This window comes from Hemiscyllium ocellatum, chromosome 1 (assembly GCF_020745735.1).
Source record: "Hemiscyllium ocellatum isolate sHemOce1 chromosome 1, sHemOce1.pat.X.cur, whole genome shotgun sequence".
NCBI lineage: Eukaryota > Metazoa > Chordata > Chondrichthyes > Orectolobiformes > Hemiscylliidae > Hemiscyllium > Hemiscyllium ocellatum.
Genome location: NC_083401.1, coordinates 129,682,123 through 129,705,679, shown reverse-complemented (window position 1 = coordinate 129,705,679; position 23,557 = coordinate 129,682,123). Strand labels below are relative to the sequence as shown.

General features: G+C 44.1%; 1 protein-coding gene across 1 annotated transcript in view; it reads left to right on the top strand.

Moving 5' to 3' along the window:
• zgc:158260 (uncharacterized protein LOC571389 homolog) overlaps positions 1 to 23,557 on the top strand; it is a 47,254-nt gene that overhangs the window by 6,614 nt on the left and 17,083 nt on the right. Inside the window, exons 4-5 of the mRNA XM_060831946.1 lie at positions 1,614 to 1,773; positions 9,055 to 9,243. Of these exons, the coding sequence (XP_060687929.1) occupies positions 1,614 to 1,773; positions 9,055 to 9,243 (349 nt within the window). The remainder of the gene's footprint in view (positions 1 to 1,613; positions 1,774 to 9,054; positions 9,244 to 23,557) is intronic.

Here is a 23,557-nt window from a genome sequence, read left to right as displayed (position 1 = left end):
TGCCTGCTCCAGTTTCATCCTCTATTTGAAGTTCTTTTCAATTATCATGTACCTCCCTCTGGTTAAGCCTCTCTCTGGGCCCCTTGCAGTACAGTAAGGTGATTACAAAGGAGGCTGCAAAAATCACTTTCTTCTTCTCTAGCAACATGGCTGAAATTTGGGAGTTTTGGAGATTTTCTCAATCATTCATCACAGCTTCGGTGAAAGATTTCTGGGAAATGCAAAAATAAAGCAGTGTAGCTCTCTCACAACATTTTTATATGCAATACTGTACAATATTAATGAAAGACAACAGAGGTTTGAAATGCTCCATCACTGAAATTCCTGGGTTGGGGGAGAGCAGGGGTTGGTTGAATGGGTGGGCCAAAATGTGGGATGGACTCCACCTCAATATTGGGGAAGTCCAGAACTAGGGGTGACAGTCTAAGGGATAAGCCATTCAGGTCTGAGATTAAGAAGAATTTCTTCCCACAGAGTTGTGAACCTGTGGGATTCTCTCACACAGGAAACTGTTGGGGGCCAGTTCATTAGATATATTCAATGTGAAGCTGGATGTGGCCCTTGGCTGCTAAAGGGATCAAGGGGTATGGGGAGAGGGTGGGAATGGTTATTGAGATTGCATGATCATATTGAATGGTGGTGCAGGCTCGAAGGTGAAGAGTAGGCCATTTGTCCCTATTTTCTATGTTTCCATGTTTCTGTACTTTCTTCTATATGTGCAGTTTTCAGTGGTTGACCCAACATCCTTGCTGTGGGCTTTACCAGAGAAGGATCAACTGGCAACACCATCCCATCAGTTCGGCCTCAAATTGCAAGATGCAGACAGATGAAAGAGGGCTATTACCTCATTATGTGCTGGTTAATTAAAGGCAATTGATTGGAAAGTGATCAATCACTCTTGAGAATGTTTCACTAACTCATTTTCTCAAAATTATAGAAATCCTCAGGAATAGCTAGCCTTGAAACTTATCCTATTTTTTTGTCTTGGTCGTTTGTAGAATAGATTAATTGTTTGGTTTCTTTTTTTTAAATTTTATATTGATGTTATTATATTGCAAAGTGGAATACACTAGTTTGTATTATTTTTGTAAGTTTGTAAAAAAAAATTTTAAAATCTTCTTTCTTAATAAAAATATCTATATACAAGCAATGTGAAATTCATGGCCACTGGCAATGCAGACACTCCAATCATGATGGAGTCAGTGCACATGTCCACACAATGAACTGAAGTAATTTTAAGAACCTGCTTTTTTAATTCGATTCCTGTAGTGGAATCCCTGTGCATGAGAAACCATGAGTGAAGCAGATACAATTGTACACTAGGAAGTTGGAAGGGATTAGAGCAGAGATCGACCTTTTCAATCCTGTTGTTAGTTGTATTAAAAATTGATATCATAAACTCTCATGCTCATTCAGTCATCTAATTCAGGTCCTTAAGTTTTCCAAAACAACGTGTTTTTGACGAAAAAGATGCCAAAACAGGCGTTCTTGTGAGCTAAATTCAGTATAAATTGTGTGCTTAAAATATTCTAATAGTGATTCAGTCTGAAAATCACACGCTACTTCTATTGATACATATAGTTTCAATAATTATTGGTGCTTGGATTGTACAGTGGTGAAGAAACAAAGCAAAGAAACCCCTACAAGTGGATTTTATTCAAAAGGAAAGAGAAAGAAGACCAGAAAACCAATCGAAAATGGGATAAAAAGAAAGGACAAGATGAAGAAATAAAACAAATAACAAAGGAATTTTGTGACTGGGTAGCTTCTCTGGTATGTGGAATAAACATATATGATTAAGATATTTAAAGTGTTGCAATGGCATTTAAAAGATTATTGTGAATGAAGCTGTGTTTTGATTCACTGGTCTCCTGAGTCTGCTGGCTGTTTCAAACAAAGAAACCTTCCTGGAGTGCTGCCTGCTGGCACATATTCCTGCTATTGGTGATGTCCCTTTTGTCATTCGACTACCATAAATGCTTCAAAGACAAAATCTACACAAAGATTGACTGGTACACAGTGACAAGTAGAATTGTTAAAAAAAAGTCATAAAAGATAATAGCATGCAAAAATAAACATTCACAGGTTGCTCCGTGGACTTTTCATCCAAAAAAATCCTATTCAATGTTGCATTCTTCAAATCAAAATTTGGCAATATAACAAGTCAGGAAGAAGAAATTATTAGTAGCAGGTTATGCAGATTCAACACTCACAAGCACATTTTACATTTAAAGAATTAGGGGCTTAAATTTATAATTTAATACTATTCTCTGAAAATGTTTGTAGCCTTTTGCAACAACGGATCTCGAGAAATGCATCCGTAACAATTTGAAATTTTATTTTCCTGTCATAACAAAGTCTTTAACATTCCTTTAGTGCACTTCGGGAAAACTTGTGTCAGCTGCCAATGAAATGAAAATCAACGTTGTATGCAGATATTAAGATGCTTGGGGCAAATAATAATTCCTTGTCAGATTGGTGATGGTGTATTCTAATACTCAATCTAACTAACCGCATAAACTTGACCTCCTGAAATTAGTGCAAATTCACAAACTGAGAAGTCTAATGATTCAGGCTGGAAATGACCTGTTAAAATTTGAGAGAGATTTAAAATAAAATGAAATCAGTAGCAGAGTGAGTGCAGTAATAAAATACTTGGTGAGAAAATTTTCTCTGAACGTTTTCCACACTGGCACTGTAATGTTGGTGGAAACCCAGTTACGTGTGTTAATGAAAGGGGTTTCTGCCAAATTACAATCAAACTATGACAGCAGAGCAAGGGAAACCTCAAGGAAATTAACTGTATGATTTCTTACTGGTCCTTCAAAAAATTCCAAAATAATTAAAGATTGGCAATAACTACATTGCAACAGTGGCTACACCGCTGAAGTAAATCTTTAGCGATAACGTGCCATGAAACATTGTGAGGATTCTTCATGTTCGTTTATTTTTTTGTACATGGGATGTATTTACTAAATTGCATCTTGCAGATGGTACACACTGCTGCCATTGTCAATGATATTGCAGGGTGGGAATGTTGAAGGTGGTGGTTAGTATGCCAGTCAAAAAGGCTGTTTTGTCTTGGATGGTAGGTAAAAGCAATGACTGCAGATGCTGGAAACCAGATTCTGGATTAGAGGTGCTGGAAAAGCACAGCAGTTCAGGCAGCATCCGTGGAGCAGTAAAATTGACGTTTCGGGCAAAAGCCCTTCATCAGGAATGCAGGCAGAGTGCCTGAAGGGTGGAGATATAAATGAGAGGAGGGTGGGGGTGGGGAGAAAGCAGCATAGAGTACAAGAGGTGAGTGGGGGAGGGGATGAAGGTGATATGTCAGAGAGGATGGTGGAGTGGATAGGTGGAAAAGAAGATAGGCAGGTAGGACAGGTCATGGGGACAGTGCTGAGCTGGAAGTTTGGAACTGGAGTGAGGTGGGGGAAGGGGAAATTAGGAAATTATTGGAGTCCACATTGATGCCCTGGGGTTGAAGTGTTCTGAGGCGGAAGATGAGGCGTTCTTCCTCCAGGCGTCAGGTGGTGAGGGAGTGGCGATGAAAGAGGCCCAGGACCTCCATGTCCTCTGCAGAGTGGGAGGGGGAGTTGAAATGTTTGGCCACAGTGCGGCGTGGTTGATTGGTGCGGGTGTCCCAAAGATGTTCCCTAAAGCGCTGGGCAAGGAGGCATCCAGTCTCCCCAATGTAGAGGAGACCGCATCGGGAGCAACGGGTACAATAAATGATAATGGTGGATATGCAGGTAAAACTTTGATGGATGTGGAAGGCTCCTTTAGGGCCTTGGATGGAGGTGAGGAAGGAGGTGTAGACGCAGGTTTTGCAATTCCTGCGGTGGCAGGGAAGGTGCCAGGACGGGAGAGTGGGTTGTAGGGTGGGCGTGGACCTGACCAGGTAGTCACGGAGGGAACGGTCTTTGCGGAAGGCGGAAAGGGGTGGGGAGGGAAATATATCCCTGGTGGTGAGGTCTGTTTGGAGGTGGCAGAAATGTCAGTGGATGATTTGGTTTATATGAAGGTGGAAGGTGAGCACCAGGGGCATTCTGTCCTTGTTACGATTGGAGGGGTGGAGTCTGAGGGAGGAGGTGTGGGATGTGGACAAGATGCATTGGAGGGCATCTTTAACCATGTGGGAAGGGAAATTGTGATCTCTAGAAAAGGCAGCCATGTGGTGTGTTCTGTGGTGGAACTGGTCCTCCTGGAAGCAGATACGGCAGAGGCGGAGGAATTGGGAATACGGAATTTCATTTTTGCAGGAGGTAGGGTGGGAAGAGGTGTAATCCAGGTAGCTGTGGGAGTTGGTGGGTTTGTAAAAAATGTCGGTGTCAAAGTCGGTCGTCATTAATGGAGATGGAGAGGCCCAGGAAGGGGAGGGAGGTGTCAGAGATGGTCCAGGTAAATTTAAGGCCAGGGTGGAATGTGTTGGTGAAGTTGATGAATTGGTGGTGTCAAAGTTGTTGAATGTTGTTGGAGCGACATCCATCCAGACAAGCAGAGAACATTCCATCACATTCCTTTAGTCTTCTAGGTTGTGGACAGGCACTGGGACCATGAGAAAATTACTTGCCATAGAATTAATAACCTCTGATCTAGTCTTACAACCACAGTATTTGTATGGCTTGTTCAGTTCAATTTCAGGTCAATGGTAGTCCTCAGGGTGGCGATAGTGGGGAATTCAATAATGGTAATGCCATCTAACAGCTAGATTCTCTCTTGATGGGAATGATCATTGTCTGGCACTTCTGTGGTATGAATAACCCTTGCCATTTATAACCCAAATCTGGATGTTGTCCATGACTTGCTACATATGGAACATAGATTGCTTTAGTAGCGGAGAAGTTGTGAATGGTGCTGAACATAGTAAAATCTGAATATCATCATTTCTGACCTTATGTTGGAGGGAAGGTCATTGATGAAACAGATGATGTGAAATTGGACCATTAACACTGCAATGAGGAACTCCTGCATGCATATCCTGGGATTGAGATGATCAAACTCCAATAACTTCAGCCACCTTTCATTGCGCCAGGTATGATTCCAGCCAGCAGAGTTTTGCCCAATTTCCATTGAGTGGAGTCTGGAGGACTGCAAACTGAGCATCAATGAGCAGGTTATTCCTTTGCAAATGCTGTTTCATGACCCCTTCCATCATTTTGCAGTTGATTGAGAATAGATTTATAGGGCGGTACTTGGCTGGATTAGATTTATCCTACCTTTTGTACATAAGATGTAGCTGGGCTATTTTCTATATTGTCAGGAGAAGCCAGTGTGTAACTTTGGAACAGCTTAGCTTGGGGACTGCTAACTCTGGAGCATAAGTCTTCAGTACAATTGTCAAAATATTGTCAGACATCATATTCTTTGCAATATTAAGGGCCTTCAGTCAGCTCTTGACATCATGTGGAGTGAATTGAATTAGCTGAAGATTGGCATCTGTGACACTGAGGACTTCAGGAGGAGGCCAGGATGGCTTGTCCACTCCAGCACTTTGGAGCTAAAGGTGGAACTGTTGAGAAGTTCCCATTGTGGTTACACCGGATGAATAAACCAGCTGCCATTTCTAATTCCATTTGCCAACACCTAGCCCATAGTCTTAAAGGTTACTGAAACTCAGGTGCAGATCCAGGTTCTTTTAAATGAGATAAAAGTGCCAGCTTCACTCCACCAAACTGGGTGGTGAATTCCAGACACTCAGCACCCTCAGGGTGAAAATATGTTTCTTCAGGACTCCTCCAAGCCTAAATCTAAGCCTCTTGATTATTGATGTCTGTGCTAAGGGAAGCATGTCTTTTTACCTCTGCTCTACCCAAGCCCCTCTTTATTAATTGATTAATCTTGATTGATTTATCCCTCAACCTCCTCTCCGTTAAGGAAAACACCTTATCTTAACCAATCATTCCTCTTAGCTGAAACCTTAGAGCCCTGGTGATCCCCTCTGTACTCTTACACGGGTGATGATGTCCTTTCTGTAACGTGATGATCAGAACTTGTGCAAAACCCCAACGATGACCTAACCAGGATTGTGTATAGTTTTTTAAACACGCCTGTGTAGAATATGGTGATTGCTGGCAAGATCAACATTTGATGCCCATCCCTACATGCCCTTGAAGTACTTGGCTCTCCAGGTCATTTCAGACGGCAGTGATGATTCACCTATATTGCTGTATGTCTGGACTCTCAAATTGGCCAGACCAGGTAGAGACAGCAGATAACTTTAGTGAATCAGCTGAACTTTAACAGCAATTGGCTATTTGGCTAGTGTTTGATTCCAGATTTTTATTAAATTTAAATTTTATCATTTACTATGGTGGGATTTGAACCCTGTTTCTGATACATTAGCATGGATCGTGTATTGCTGGTTTATTAACAGTAGCCCTCCACCACTGCATCCCCAGTTTGCGGCAATAGATCCCTGTTTGTGATTTCAAAAGCTTGCCCAATGAAAGGAAACACCTCATTTGCCTTTAATATCTTACCTGCCTGTCCTAGTACCTCCAGGGTCCCCTGGACATGCACTAAAAGATCTCTCATGTTCTGTGCTCCTCACAGAACCCTCCTGTTTATTGTTATTCACTTGCTTCTGGATGAAGAGCTTATGCCCGAAACATCGATTCTCCTGCTCTTCGGATGATGCCTGACCTGCTGGGCTTTTCCAGCACCACACTCTCAACTCTGAGCTGCAGTACTTGCAGTCCTCACTTTCTCCTATTCATTTGCTTTGTTTGCTTTTCCCAAAGCCATAACATAATACTTCTTCGGAATGAATTCTATTTGGCATTTTGTCTCCATTTTAGCTAATACATTACATCTTCTCACAGTCGACAGCCATTCTCTTTACTATCAGCATCCCGACTAATGTTTGCATTATCTCCAAATTGCTCAATCATTTTTCCCACATTTAATCTTAAATCTATACATACCAGAACAACTAGCGACCCAAAACAAGAGGCTTTTGGAACACCGCTGGAAACCACTTCCCAATCACCAAACATCTGGTAAATATTACCCTTCATTTCCTGTTACTGAGTCAATTTTGGATCCAAATTGCCACATTCCCCTGTACCCATGGTCAGTTAATATGGGGTAAAGATTTAAAATGAATGATGAAAGGATTAGAGGTGTCACGAGGAAACATTTTTCACCCAAGTTCACTGCCCAGTTTGTTGGTTAAGGCAGTGTTTAATCTTTCTGACTGGTCTCCCAAGTAAGACCTTGTCACATTTCATCCTGTGCACTTTCAATAGATTAAACGGATGTATTTGATCCCAGGATTGCCCTGGTCCCACTGCATTAAGCACGCTGCCTATACCCAAAAGAATACTGATCTGACTTGGATGTTCATTATAGCTTATTTAGGTATAATAATATACGCATTAAAATCCATGCAGACAACATCTCCTCAATCACCCTCATCAACGTTCCTCATGACTTCCTCAAAAAATTCAATGAAGTTAGTAAAACATTACCGTCCCTTTACAAAACCAGACTGTCCCTGAATCATCCATGTCTCTTCAAGTAACAGTTATTTCTTAATTCCAGTAATTTGCCCACCACTGAGATCAAACTGACCTGCCTATATTTATTTGAGAGCTCACTCGCATCCTTTTGGATAGTATTACAATGTTTGCAGACCCTCTAGTCCTCTGGTAGTTTGCCGGTTCTGGTGAACATTGATAAATGATCCTTGCAGCATCCACCAGTTACTTACTGGCTTCTTTCAGAGTACATTTCATTTGGCCCTGATGATTTATCCGTCTTCACGTGGTCAATCCCTTCATAAACTCCTCACTTATTCTGCTTAATTTATCCAATATTTCTAATGCTTCTCCTCTTTAACTAGAATGTCAACATCATTCCTCTTCTTTGTGAAGACCAAGACAAAATACTAATTTAGAAACCTGTTCACATCTTTTGCATTGTCATATATGTTACCATTTATGTCTCTGAAAGGCCAAGTCCTTTTCTTACTTATCCTCTTGTTCTTAATGTACTGATAAATTAAGATGGATGAAAATGCTTCAGCCTGGTCTTTTCCAGGTCAGTGCTGAGTGGTCTGTCTGGTTTAATCTTTTCTTTGGCTTTATAGTGGCTTGATGTAACTGAGTGGCTCATTAGACAGAAGACAGTTAAGATTCCACCACAATGCTGTGGGTCTGGAGTCTCATGGAGATTAGTCTTGGTGAGAATTGTCAATCCTTCTGAAAAAGACATCAGTGAATGATAATCAATCATTACATAATTGCTATTAAGCTAGCTTTTAGATTCCATTTTTAAAAATTAAATCAAAATTTCACTGTCTGCCATGGTGGGATTCAAACCCTTTTCCCCACAACTTTACCTGAGAATTCTAAATTACTTTAGTCCAGTGGTATGGCCAGTGTACCACCACATTCCTGTCTTAGCATTTCAATTGTTTTAATAAAGGCAAGTTATATTTATCTAATCTGAGGGCCCGGAAAGCCTTTTCTGGTCCAAGTTAAGCTGGTGATCATCCAAAATGTCTCATATTGTAAACTCTAACTTTAAATTTCATACATTAATTTTCCTAGTTTTATGATTTACTCTTAGTACTCAACTACCTCAATGTTCTATTAAAGACAATGCAATAGGAAATTAGCCAAATTCAGTATGTGTTGGGCGGTGCAGTCACTGAATCGAAGCTACATGTGATGCAGGTTTAATATTCCTCACATTGTTATGCTATAGATCACAATCATGCAATTGTGATGATTTGATGAGAGGAGGTAGATTTATTGTTAGTGATGTATAACAACTAACTGAACTACTATCTCTGGACGATTTCTGAAACACCAACTGTTTAAATGGGGTAGCTTCAGGAAATTTATACAGCAACTCCAAATTTATCCATCCTGTGCACTTTCAATAGATTAAAAGGATGTATTTGATCCCAGGATTGCCCTGGTCCCACTGCATTAAGCACGCTGCCTATTCCCAAAAGAATATTGATCTGATTTGAATGTACATTATAGCTTATTTAGGTATAATAATATATGCATTAATATTTCATGAATTGTGTGTGCCATACAGGGTGGAGACGACCACAATATAGAAGAATCTACAATCATGAGTCTTTTTGCGAGTGACTATGAAACCAATCCTGCCCTACCTATACCTATCCAAGTAATGGAGTTGACCAACATTCCTACCGAGCTAAGGATGACAGTGGGAACACCTCCGCTACGACCTTCACGTAGAATCCCCCAAACCACTAACTTGGTGAGCAGGCATACTTACAATTTTCCAGAGGTGTTTCTCTTGAGTAAATGCCATGTTGTTTTTGACTGTGGACTAAAACTGGGAAAAGATACTGTTTTAAACCAAACTGGGGATGGACATGTTTCCGGTTTTAAGAACAAGTTGTTGAACTGCAGTGTGATTTGTATCTACAATATTGCCTTACTCTAGCTGTGAGGGAGAATTTCAGACAAATCAGCATCATTGTTATGTGTTATCGACGGTTCTGCCTGGAGACAGTCTTTTGATTTGCTTTTCAACCAGTTGCTGTGGGTTCCGGAGTGCTCATCATAGTACAAAGGTTTTGATTGGTTCCTGGGCAGAGGACTACAGTCTTGTATGTGGACAACACAGCAGAAACATCTAACCTGCAAAGAGAAAACACTTATCTCTCTTTTTCTCCCTTCTCTGTGGAGAAGGCAAAGAAAATCCAAGTAACTAAGAACCTTTCCTTTGTGAGCTGCTGTATCTGAAAAGTCCTTGTTGAAGGGGGAAAGGGAAAACTACCTGCACAGGCACTGAAAGGGTGAATTCTCAACCACTGAATGAAAGACTAACTTATGACATCAGCAAGGATCAGAATGAAGGAAAAGAACCAAACGCAAACAGTTCACTGATGTCGAAGATTTGCACTGATGCCAGAACTGTTTCTCTGACTTTTGTCCTTTCCCTACCCACAGTATTTGTGTCATGCCTTCTCCATTTCTGTATGTGACAATGTGACTTTTTAAAAGGGTAAAATTCAAGTTTTACAGTCATAAAATAATAATTCATCTTTTCTACCTTTGCCACTGGCTATAAACTGTTCAATTATAATGAATAGTTATCTTCATGTACATGGGAAAACATGAGCTAGATGGATAAAATTGAGTAGTTCAGCGGTTTCATCAAATTTTCACATTTAGTGTCATAGAGTCATACAGCAGGGAAACAGACCCCTTGGTCCAAATCGTCCATGCTGATCAGATATCTGTTGGGACGGACCCGTAGGGTCTCGTCTCCATGTGTTCTTTGGAAGGAGAGATCTCACCGGCTAGAGTTTGGAGCAAAAACACCGTTTATTACAGAATCAAGACTGGCAAACTATACAACGAATTCAAAAGCATGCAATTCGTTGGAGAAGGCGTTCTGTCTTCCTCTACGGACCTGGAGCAGTTATACTTCGCGCTTCCTCGAGTTCCCGGTCAGGTTCCCCTCGTTCGGTTCTCTCATTGGTCGGTTCACCTGTCTGTGAAGGGATTAGTGTCTCTATTGGCTGCCCCGAGATACCTGTCCAGCTCCTGCTGTGCTGAACAGTGGGTAGACATCCTGGGTTCAGCAGTTTCTGATCTTGTAATTTAAAAGTTTATTGTTTGGAAGGGTTTCCTCATTGCTATGCGCCTGGCTGGGCGTTCACAATAGTTCTCCATAGTTGAATATACAGGTATTATCATTTAACACAGGACCTGAATGAGTTTGACGTCAGCGGAGGCATTAGCAAGTACTTTATCAATCAAGTGTAGTATCGGTGCGATTTACACTATCCGATAGTTACCGGTTTCCTTTATTAACAATGAGATTGTAACAGGATGATCTGAAACTGACGGACATGTTCTAATCCCCAAGGAATGTGGCCTGCAGTGGCTGGGTTTACTTTACATGGCTGTGTTTTAGCTGGTACCTGACAGTGTCTGCTTTAATAATGGTGCTCCCCTCCCTAGCCCCAATGTAGGTACCCCGATAGCAGATTATCCCCAACATTCCCTCCCTTGGCCTCGAAAGAGGCCACACCCCCTTATCCCGTAAGGAACGCAACCCCACGAGGCGACCGGTATCCGGTATTGTATCGACCAGACTCACCGGTTCTAAGGAGACAGTCATATGGGGATGAAGGGTGCCCTGAAAACCGCGCCACTACACAATTAAGCAATAAATGGTCACGGCTGCATGCTAAGCTAAACTAATAGTTGAAGTAATTGAGGCAGTGTCTGCAGAAATAACGAAAAGCACAGAATTAGACAAGCATTGCAATAAGTCATTCAGAGCTGGCGAAATGTACGCGAGTGCGTTAGAATGAGTAAGCCATTTAGTAAACGCAAGTCTGTAGTCCAAAGAGCCGGCAAATGTAAATAGGCGTTGTAAGTTTGGAAAGGGAGTAGGAACAGCCTGGTACCAGCAGTTAGGTACCCGCTAGAGGTCTGAAACCCAGTGTGAAACTGTACTGTGCCCCAGTGGTCCCGTAGATCAGTATGCTCCAGAGAGCAGCAGTGCTGTCCAATCGTCCGACACGGATGCAAGCAGGCAGAAATCTCATCAAATGGAGACGAACGGAGGCCACCCGTTCCGATGTCAATGCGCGACTGTGCCTGTCTTAGGTTGTCCCTCGCCCGAGGGATCTTACCCGTCATTGGCTAACCAGTCGTGCTGCATTGAGTAATAGATGGCGACATTCATTTCACCGCCACAAGGACAGACATGGGCAGCTCAGTAGCATGGTCAGTGGCCTCCGAGAGTGGCTGAGGCCAGTCAGGAATACTGGACAGTCCGCAAGGGCCGCTTGCGAGAACAGCAGTGTTTCGATTGCCAGGGCGCACAGTACATCCCCCCCACCCGCTGTTATGGAAGGATCAATTCACATATCCCCAATTTAGACGGGCAAAATAAATGAGTAGGGGCTCTTTGGACAACCAGGCTTCATTCAATGTACATGAAGGTGAAAATTTAGTCATGAGCACAACAGGATGCACAACAGGATCATATGAATTCGAAAGAAAACCATTGAGGGAGCCGACACGCCCCGGAGAGATAGCCTCTACTACGCCCGAACCCCGAGCTCATGCAACGGCGGTACTATAGCAATGAAGAAAAGAATTGGGAGGTCCCCACTCGCCCGCCCTTATCGCAACCAGCCGTAAGCAAGAAACCCGGTAACATGGCTCACGAGCGGACGTCGCATTACAGCATGTATTGGATATGTCCCTGTCCGTTTGTAGGAGGTCACACACAGGCTGTCGTGTTGTCGGAGTTGGTGGCAGCGGCGTCTCCTGGTGGAGCTCAACGTATGGGGGTCCGGTTGAAAAGTAATGATACCTCAGCACCTTTAAATCAGTGAGATGGGGCTGTGGGAATGCAGTAAAAAGGAGTCCCCGCATCACCAGGGTGATATATGGCGGGGTCAGTCAGGAACTATGTGACTACTATGGGAAATAAAGTGTTGTGTTGTATGGGGTCTTTGGGGTGGCATGTCTGGGAGACCGGAATGGACAGGAGGCAGTCCCCAAATTCTCCAGTCAGTACTTCTGAACATAAGGTCTGTGCTCATGTGGACTGTCAACTGCAACCAGGAAGAGTGTACTCAACCATTTGTGTAAGAGGAATGGGGGGGGCAAATATAAAAAGACAATGGTGAAAATAATGAAGGTAGTCTGAAACCCTTAACCATTCTTATGAGTTGCGGACTTGTACGTGGCAGTATTTCAATGAAAATATCCACCAAAAGGAGTCACATAAAAATAGAGAGAACTCTGTGTGAGGTAGAAGGAGTGGTTTCATGTAAGGGAAAGGGTACAACTTTACACAAAGGAAGTCAGAGGGATTCGTGATCTCAAATCAGAGAAAAAAGGCTCCCCAGCACGGGCTGCCACAAAAAGGCAGTCGAGGCAGGGGTAGCCAGATTATACTATAGGTGTTTTAATGTTTGTCGAATTACGAAGAGGCAGAGGAAAAATGTAAAAACGTAATCATGACACTGGTCCAGTGTCGGTGAGGTAATTGCGGGGAGCAGTCACGCAAAAGGTGTCAAGTCGCAATATTCTGACAAAGTTAAAATCAAGTGTGCGCAGACTGTGGAAGACAATTAGTAGGATAATCCGTGTCCATTTGAGCAGCAGCACTACACGGGGTAGATGAAAGTCGGGACACTGATACAAATGCAAGATAGTACGAGTGGCAGTTATGACTCGGTGGGACTGTGTGCTAGCAGCTGCAGGAGAACAGGCGCCTGTATGTTTTAAAACGCAATGTTTGAAGAGCAAAAAATTTCGTCCAGGAGTTGTGTCGAAAAAATAGAGTAAGTCCCTCGAGAGGGAAGTGGGATTGGTAATAGTGAGAAGGGAACCACAATAGACTGCATAGGGGAAGGCAAACGGTACGCTTTGATAATGCACAGTAAGGGACACAAGTAGTTTCGATTAGCCCACCGGGGAACTGCCGGTGCTCGGGGCGCACAACCAATGGTGTTGTCATAGGACAATCGTTCGATGAGGCGACCATGGAGACCGTTTAGTACAAAGGTGGAAATGATGAGGATCCCCATCAACTCTGTGGTAATAGGACAATAGAGCAGGTGAAATTCCAGTGTGTGGTTAGGGAAGACAAAGCGCAGGAGATGCCCCTAGCCTCACAGGGCGCGCAGAATAAGCGGCAAGGTAGCCGGGAACCCCCTTTAGCAAGCAGGGCGGGATTGTCGCCCCCAGACACTTGGGTAGGATATTGGAGCGATCCGCGACTGTGAGGCAGAAAGTATTGGTAACATCAGGAAAGGCGCCTATACAATGGAGAAAGACCAATGTAGACAAAAAGGGGTTGAGCCACCAGCTAAAGGGCACAACCTTATCCTGGCGGCTATTTGCCCGCTGGAAGCGGAGTCCATGATAAACAAGGTGGATCTCTTAAGATAAGGCTGAATGAAGAGTTTAGAGAGCGGAATAAAGTACACGAAGAGTAAGGATATCAGTGAAATGGACCCATGTCGGGCCGTGTCAAGGTGGGGCTGCATGTTTCCAGCTCAGACTGCACCTCCCCATCAGGTCGTGTCTCATCGAGTGATTTTAGAGATATATTAGGTTCTGCTGACCTGGAGCAATGAGAGAAGTGGTGCGTGTAGTGGCGTATGTGTTTCCAGCCAGCTCGGTACAAGATATGATGATGATGATTATGGAGCGGGGCCGTTCTCACTGGGAGCCTCATGAGCAAAGCAAAACTCTGGGCAATTGGGAGATTTGCGGTGGTACGAAGTTGGACCAATTCCCTGAGGGGGCTTGTTGCCCTGAATGAGGCGCAGAACGAGAGGTGCAAGGACGATCCTGGCCTAATGAAGAACCTGCTTGTGAGAGGGGCCGTGTGCTCTAGCCAAAGGAGTGTGCGCAGGTGCTGCGGACATGTTGGAAAGGAGACACAGAGAGAGAGAATCTCAAAAAGCTGGTCAGACAGATCAGGACAGAAATTGGCTGTGTAGCAGTTTCCTACGTGAAATACATGAAGATTTGATGAATTTGGGGGAAGTAGCAGCCTTTAAAAGATACCCCTAGGAGAGGATTCATAGAGGAACCTGGTCACCCTGCCGTTCTCAGTGCGAACCTGCGCGTCGCAAAAGATATGAACAGATGAATTGGCGAGGAGTACTCGCAGTTGAGGAGACTGAAGGATTTGGGCAGGGCATGAGGGTTGGGAAGTCCTGGTAGCAAACCTCAGGGAGCATGAGAGTGGGGAAGTCCTGGTAGCAAACCTCAGGGAGCATGAGACTTTGGAAAGAAGATGGGGCGCAGAGCACGGCAGTAGAAGCATAGTGAGTGAAATGCCCTAATGGAGAGATGAGGCCAGAAGATGAGTTACTGTGTCCTGGTAGGAAACCTCAGGGAGCTGAAAACTTTCTATTCAGTGAGACCCATGCAGGCTGAGTGAAAGATAAAGCTAAGACGACCTCAGATCCGGCGGTGAACATAAAGTGTGTAGGTTTGGGAGGAGACGATGAAGGGGTGTGACCACGGCGTGGGGAATGGAGAGCGGGGTGTAGGATAGGGCAGTACAATCGGCAAGAGGAGTCTGTACGAGATTCCACTGGGGAAGGTTTGGTAGTGTCCGGCAGTTACAGGTTGCATATTCAAAGCATCGGAGAGTGTAGCTTCAGCCAGGTAGACTGGCTGGCATCTTCACCCCGCATGGTTGCCAATACCCGCTTTAGGGACTGGAAATGGCAGTGTCTGTGGCAGCAGTAGCTCAACCCTCCCTAGCCGCAAACTTGAGGAGGGGGGGGACAAGTAGCAGGAGGAAATTGCTTTAAAATGAGCGTCCATAATGCTTTAGCGAAAGAAAAAATCTGTGGACTTGGGAGAAAAGATAAAAATGGGTGCGTGAGAAGGGGCATTAAAATTTGGAGGGCATAGACGGAAGAAGGAGTAGGTGGGCCCCCCCTCGTTCTTGGCACTTTGTGAACACGAGGGGAAAAGGGATGGCCTAAACGCCCATGTCGGCGGACAAAAAGATGAGTGAGCGGCCGCGAGGAAGAGAGATGGGCCAAGCACCCTGCTGTGTGCTGAGTAGCACGTCCTAGTTGGAGGCCTGAGGCCTGTGACCAGCGGGGGAAAAAGAGAGAGAGACAAAAATAAGTGGGTTGGGGGATATTTGGGCAGTGGGACGGACAAACACTGGACATACAAAACATTGTAAATGAAAACGCACAGTATGGCGATACGGCAATGCGCATGTTGTTGGTCAGGACGTTATAGTTAAAAGTAAGAGGTACAACCTGTCAGACAAGATGTGGTTAGAGGCATGATTCATATCGACATCCCAGTAACTGAAGAGGACCTGTTCATCGAGTAATCCCATGGAGTAGGGCAATGACGCTTGAGAGACCCATTGGCGCAGTGGTGGCACGGTAGTTGAGCTAATAGGGTCGCGGAACGTCCGCAGGCGAGCAGCCCCTTCTAGACTGTGCAATCCTACCAAGAGTGAGCATTCGCGCCAAAAGCGAACGGGCACCGCCCCAACTGAGCGTTCACGCCAAAAGTCAGCTGGCCCCGCCCAACCTGAGCCTTCGCGCCAAAAGCAAGAAAGCCCGCCAAGAACAACGGTGACCCGCCCAGAGAAGGGTGACCCGCCAAAACTAGGGTGAGCACGGGACACCCCGGGATTTACCGTCTTAGGATTCCACAACCGTAGTGTTATTAAAATAAAAAGCTCCACCATCCCTTCCTGCGCCCCCTCCCTACATCCAGGTATTCCTTTCCAAGTATAAGAGTAATTAAAAGTGATAGTGGGGGGACAAGCGGTATTTAATCCTAAAAATCAAGACGAGACTATGGAGAAAAATCCCAGACTGTTAAGTTATCAATCCCAAACCGCTAAGTGTAGAGAACAACACTCACGTACTCCGACACCAGTAAAACTGCTTTCGGCTGCTGGGCGGCTTCCCACGGTCCCTCTCCGTCACTCAGGCTGTCGGCGCCGGTCCACTGTACACCGAGACCTGGGATGAAACATTTGCTGCGACACCTCCGTTCGCCACGTCTGTTAAAAATCACTGCACTCACTCACTCACTCCCTCTCTCACTGGGCCGGCCCCACACTGGTTTTCATCCACATACATGCCAAGCCACGCATACTGTCGGTGTGTCCGTACCCTCGTCTCCGTCTGTCGCAGTCCCTCATCCCCAGTTTTAGTTACATGTTTCGAGGCATTACATCCTCGGCGGTCCGAAATCAAGTCTCCCATGTCGGATCCCCCTGATGGGTACCGCTTTAAAAAACAGCGTCTTTCAAAGCCTGACCTTCGCATGGCAGACTTCTGCTCTTAACAACCGGTCTAAGGCAGACGCATGTGCGGATAACCCTGTTCAGAAGATGAGATCCGCCCTCTGTCCCCTTAGGATGCTAGCAGCGAGTATGTCTATCGATAGTTGTCAGAGTAAAAGTGCTTATTAAAAAGAGAAACGATCCAATCAGTCAAGTGCGGTCAGCGCTGTATTAATTAATTTCAAAAAGCGTCCAGGCTCCGTAAGCCACGCTGTACCTTAACTCAGACCCAGAGTTTTTTCCCCACTAGCGCGTCGGGCCCGACAAAATCCCCCATTCAGAAGAAAATTACTGCAGTACTGGACGTCTCGCGTGTCAGAGCCTTCGTTACCTCTGAAGACAGTCCATCAGGGCACCTTGTTACCTTCGAAAATTGTCCGTCAGAGCACCTTGTCACCTCTGAAAATTGCTCGGCAGAGTCCCTTGTTACCTCTGAAAATTGCCCGTCAGAGTCCCTTGTTACCTCTGAAAATTGGGCTGCCGGAATCACTTGTTACCTCCGGGAAAAACACACTTTAAAAAACTCAAAAACCGCGTCCAGGATCCGAAATCCACGCGTAAAACTCAACTCAAAAAACTGCGTCCAGGATCCGAAATCCATGCATTAACTTAAGGCTAGCCACGGATCAATTAGTCACTTCAGTACCGCGAAAACAGGCAGGTATTAGTGAAGAAGTGAGAAAATAGCTTACCAGTATGGACTCTGCAACGTTGCTGCCAAACTGATTTAAAAGTACTGTTTGTGTTGGTGAGGATCAGGGAGCAGACAAAGACTGACTAACTAAAAGAAATTTACCTACTGGAAGTCTTTGCTTTAACAAGCGCTTCCTCACCTTTTGAAAGTTCGGCCGAAAGTTTGTCTGCCCTCTGGTCCGCCAACGTGGCCAACTTGCGGTCGTCTCTTTCCCTTCCCACGTTCAGGCTCACCAGCTGTTGGGACGGACCCGTAGGGTCTCGTCTCCACGTGTTCTTTGGAAGGAGAGATCTCACCGGCTAGAGTTTGGAGCAAAAACACCGTTTATTACAGAATCAAGACTGGCAAACTATACAACGAATTCAAAAGCATGCAATTCGTTGGAGAAGGCGTTCTGTCTTCCTCTACGGACCTGGAGCAGTTATACTTCGCGCTTCCTCGAGTTCCCGGTCAGGTTCCCCTCGTTCGGTTCTCTCATTGGTCGGTTCACCTGTCTGTGAAGGGATTAGTGTCTCTATTGGCTGCCCCGAGATACCTGTCCAGCTCCTGCTGTGCTGAACAATGGGTAGACATCCTGGGTTCAGCAGTTTCCGATCTTGTAATTTAAAAGTTTATTGTTTGGAAGGGTTTCCTCATTGCTATGCGCCTGGCTGTCTGGGCGTTCACAATAGTTCTCCATAGTTGAATATACAGGTATTATCATTTAACACAGGACCTGAATGAGTTTGACGTCAGCGGAGGCATTAGCAAGTACTTTATCAATCAAGTGTAGTATCGGTGCGATTTACACTATCCGATAGTTACCTGTTTCCTTTATTGTAACAGGATGATCTGAAACTGACGGACATGTTCTAATCCCCAAGGAATGTGGCCTGCAGTGGCTGGGTTTACTTTACATGGCTGTGTTTTAGCTGGTACCTGACAGTGTCTGCTTTAATAATGGTGCTCCCCTCCCTAGCCCCAATGTAGGTACCCCGATAGCAGATTATCCCCAACATATCCTAGCTCCATTTGCTAGCATTTGGCCCATATCCCTCTAAATTCCATCTATTCATATACCCAATCAGATGCCTTCTAAATGTTGGTAATTGTACCAGCCTCTCCACTTCCTCTGGCAGCTCATTACATATACACACCAGCCTCTGTGTAAAAAAAAAGTTGCCCCTTAGGTCCCTCTTAAATCTTTTCTTTCACACCCTAAACCTATGCCCACTAGTTTTGGACTCCCCCACCCCGGGTAAAAAAGATCTTGGCTTTTCACCCTAACCATGCCCCTCATGATTTTATAAATCTCTGTAAGGTCACCCCTCAGCCTCTAAGGGAAAATAGCCTTGAGTCAATTCAGCCTGTCCCTATATATCAAACTCTCCAACTCCGACAACATCCTTGTAAATCCTTTCTGCACCCTTTCATGTTTAACAACATCCTTCCTACAGCAGGGAGACTAGAATTGAATGCAGTGTTCCAAAAGTGGCCTTAGCAATGTCCTGTACAGCCGCAACATGACCTCCCAACTCCGATACAGGTAGTTCTCCTATAACACAATAGTTGTGTTCCCGTGTGACACCGTGTAATAGAAAATCATGTGATATAACTAATGGGGCCTATGGGAAAAACAGGGTTAGGAGCAAACCTCCAAAGTTATCAGTAAAACCGAAACAAAAACAGTAGTCAGCCTGTAGCTACAGTCTAAGTAAATCTTTAAATCACGTATTTTATGAAGTAATAAGGTAAAGTTAACGCTTTAACACTAAAATCACCGACTACAGCACTGTACCTTTCACAAGGCTCTTCACCAGAGAGCGTGCGATCTGATTGACCATGTGACGCCAATGTGGAAATCCAGTCCTCCTCAGGATTCTCCCCCGGTTTGAAATAAAGTTCCTTCTAAATGTAGGCTACAATTTCCAGTTTCAAGCTACATTTCAAGACTTACAGAGCTGTTACATTCAAGTTTTAGCTGAACACACTGAATTTGCATTTTGCAGACAGAGGGTCCTGACGCTGGGTTTTACTGTTCAGCTAGTGCCGGCCATGGAATCGCATCAGCAAATTATTAAAAAGCAATTCACAAATCAGGTTACAACTAAATCATATTTAATAAATACATGTTATAGGAGAATTACCTGTGCTCGGTGCACTGACCAATAAAGGCAAGTGAACCAAACACCTTTTTCACTACCCTGTCTCTTGTTTGGCAACACTCTCTCGGGTTCTACCACTAACTTCATAAGTCCTGCCCTGATTTAGTATCAAAATGCAACACTCACATTTATCTAAATTAAATTCCATCTGTCACTCCTCAGCCCATTGGCCCATTTGATCATGGTCCCATTGTACTCTGAGATAACCTTCTTCACTGTCCATTACACTACCAATTTTGGTGTCATAGAGTCATACAGCATGGAAACAGACCCTTCGGTCCAACCAGTCCATGCTGAACATAATCCCAAACTAAACTGGTCCCACCTGCCTGCTCCTGGCCCATATCCCCCCATTCCTATTTATGTATTTATCCAAATGTCTCTTAAACATTGTAATTGTACCTGCATCCTCCACTTTCTAAGGAATTTCATTCCACATGCAAACCCCCCTCTCTGTAAAAAGTTGCCTGTTTCGTGTTTTCTAAGTCTCTCTTCTCTCACCTTAAAAATATGCCCCGTAGTCTTGAAATCTCCCATCCGAGGGAAAAGGCAACTACCATTAACTCCATCTATGGTCGCATGGTGGCTCAGTGGTCAGCATTGCTGCCTCACAGCAGCCCTCCTGAAGGGCTTTTGCCCAAAATGTTGATTTTCCTGCTCCTTGGATGCTGCCTGACCTGCTGTGCTTTTCCAGCACCACTCTGATCTAAACTCTGGTTTCCAGCATCTGCAGTCCTCACTTTTGTCTGTGTTGAGTATGCACATTGTCCCTGTGTCTGCGTGGGTTCCCTCTGGATGCTCTGGTTTCCTCCCACAGTCCAAAGATATGCAGGTCAGGTGAATTGGCCTTGCTAAATTGTCCATAGTGTAAGGTACATTAGTCAGAGGGAAATGGGTCTGGGTGGGTTACTCTTCAGAGGGTCGGTGTGGACTTGTTGGGCTGAAGGGTCTGTTTCCATACTGCAGGGAATCTAATCTAATCTATACCTCTCATTATTTTATAAACTTCTATCAGATCGCCTCTCAATCTCTTATACTCTGGTAAAAAAAACTCCCAGCCTATCCAGCATTCCTTTATAACACAAACTTTCCATACCTGGCAATATCCTGGTAAATCTCTCCAGCTTGATATATCCTCTTTCTGGGTGACCAGAAGTGGGCACAGTATTCCAGAAGAGATCTCACCAATGACCTGTACAACCTCAACATGACTTCCCAACTTCTATACTCAAAGGACTGAGCTATGAAGTCGAGCATGTCAAATGCTTTTTAACTGCGTTGTCTACATCTGATGCAAACTTCAAAACATTATGTACCTGTACCCCTAGATCCCTCTGTTCTATAATACTTTGTCAGGCCCTACCATTAATTGTAAAGGTCCTATCTTTGTTTGTTGAATCAAAATGCAATATATTGCATTTATCCAGATTGAACTCCATCTGCCATTTTTCAGCCCGTTGACCCATTTGATCAAGATCAGTTTGTAATCTTAGAAAACCTTCTTCACTGTCTACAATGCTACCAATTTTGGTGTCATCCTCAAACCATGCTGTCTATATTCTCATCCAAATCATTTATATAAATGAGAAAAAGTCACTGGACCCAGCACCAATCCTTGTGGCACACCACTGGTCACAGGTCTCCAGTCTGAAATCAATCTTCTACCACCACCCTCTGTCTCCTACCTTCAAGACAACTTTGTATTCAAATGGCTAGGTCTCCCTGAATTCCATGTGATCTAACCTTGCTAACCAGTCTACCATGCAGAACCTTGATGAACACCTTACTGAAATCCATGTAAACAACATCTACCGCTCTGCCTTAATCAATCGTCTTTGTCACTTATTCACAAAAAACTCAATCAAATTAGTGAGACACTATTTCCCACACACAAGGTAATGTTGACTAACCCTAATCAGTTCTTGCTCTTCCAAATACATTTAAATCCTATCCTTCAGAATCCCTCCAATAATTACACACCACTGAAATCAGGCTCACTGGCCTATAGTTCCCTGGCTTTTCCTTACCACCTTTCTTAAATAGTCACAACACATTAGCCTCTGGTCTTCTGGCCCCTCTCCCCTGGCTATTGATGATACAATTATCTCACCAAGGGGCCCAGCAATCTCTTCTCTAGCTTCCCACAAAGTCCTAGGATACACTTGATCAGGCCCTAGGGATTTATCCACCTTTATGCATTTTAAGACATCCGGCACTTCCCCATCTATATTATGGACACTTTTTAAGTTATCACTATTTATTTATCCAAGTTCTCCAGCTTCCATACCCTTCTGGAGAATAAATACTGATATGAAATACTTGTTAGTATCTCACCATTTCCTGCAGTTCCATACATATTTGGTCTTGTTAATCTTTAAGGGGCCCTGTTCTCTCCCTAATTACTCTTTTACCCTTAATGTATTTGTTGAGTCTCTTTGGATTTTCCTTAATCCTATTTGCCAAAGCTACTGCATGTCCCCTTTTTGCCCTCCTGATTTCCCTCCTGAGTATACTCATACTGCCTTTACACTCCCCAAGGGATTTGCTCAATCCCAGCTGCCTATACCTACCATATGCCTCCTTCTTGTTCTTGACCAAAGCCTCAATTTCTCTAGTCATCCCTGCACCCACCAGCCTTGTTCTTCACACTAACAGGAACATACTGCCTTTGGACTCTTGTTATCAGTGGAGAAAAAGCAAGAGTCTTATAAAAGATTTGATAACAGAACACATGGAAAGCATTAATGGGAATAAACAAAGTCATTGTGGGTTTATGAAAGTGAAATCATGGTTAACTAATCTACTTGAATTTTCTTGAGAATGTAACTAATCGAATATAAAAGGGAGAACCTGTGGATATGGTGTTTTTGGATTTGAGAAGGCTTTTAATAAGACCCTACATAAGAGACTCGTGGGTAATATTAAAACACATGGGATTGAGGATAATATACTGGCATGAACTGAGAACTGGTCAATAGGTCAGAAACAAAGAGTGGGAATAAATGGGTCTTTATCTGGGTGACAGGCAGTGATTAGTGGACTACCGCATGGATCATTGCTTGGGCCCCAGTAATTCATGATATACAAAAATATACATATTTAAATGACTTCTTGAGAGAACCACATGTACTATTTCCAAGTTTGCTGGGAAACGAGGTGGGATTACGTTGTGAGGATGATCAAAGGAGGCTTCAGAACGATCCAAACAATTTGCTTGTGTGGGCAAACACATGGCAGATGCAGTACAATGTGGTTAAATATGAAGTTGTAAACTTCAGTCTGAGAAACAGAAAAGCGAAGTATTATTTAATGGAATTGATTGGAATTGTAGATCTCCAAAAGAATCTGGGTGTCAGTGTACACCAAGCAATGAAAGTGAACAGGCAGCTGCAGCAAGCATTTAGGAAGGCGGGTGGTGTGATGACCTTTATTGTAAGAGGATTTGAGTTCAGGAGAGTTTCATACTGCAATTATGCAGGGCTTTTGTGAGACCACACCTGAAGTACTGTGTACAGTTTTGGTCTCCCAAATTAAGACAGGATATTTGTCATAGAGGGATCGCAGCAAAGATTCTCTGGGCTGATACTGGGGATTAGCAGGACTGTCGTGTGAGAGTCAATTGAACCTGTATTGACGAGAGTTTAGAAAGATAAGAGGGAATCTGATTGTAATATATAACATTCTCACAGGGCTGGACAGACCAGATGCAGGGAAGATGTTTTCCTTGGTTGGCGAGTCCCGAACCAGGTGCACAGTCTCATGGTGTGTAGGTTAGGTGGATTGGCCTGGTGGCCGTGACTGGATGGGATGCTCTTCAGTGTGGACTCCTTGGGCCGAATGCCTCTTTCTGCAATGTAGTGGTTCTATGATTCTATGACATGGGTTAACCCATTTAGGACTCAGA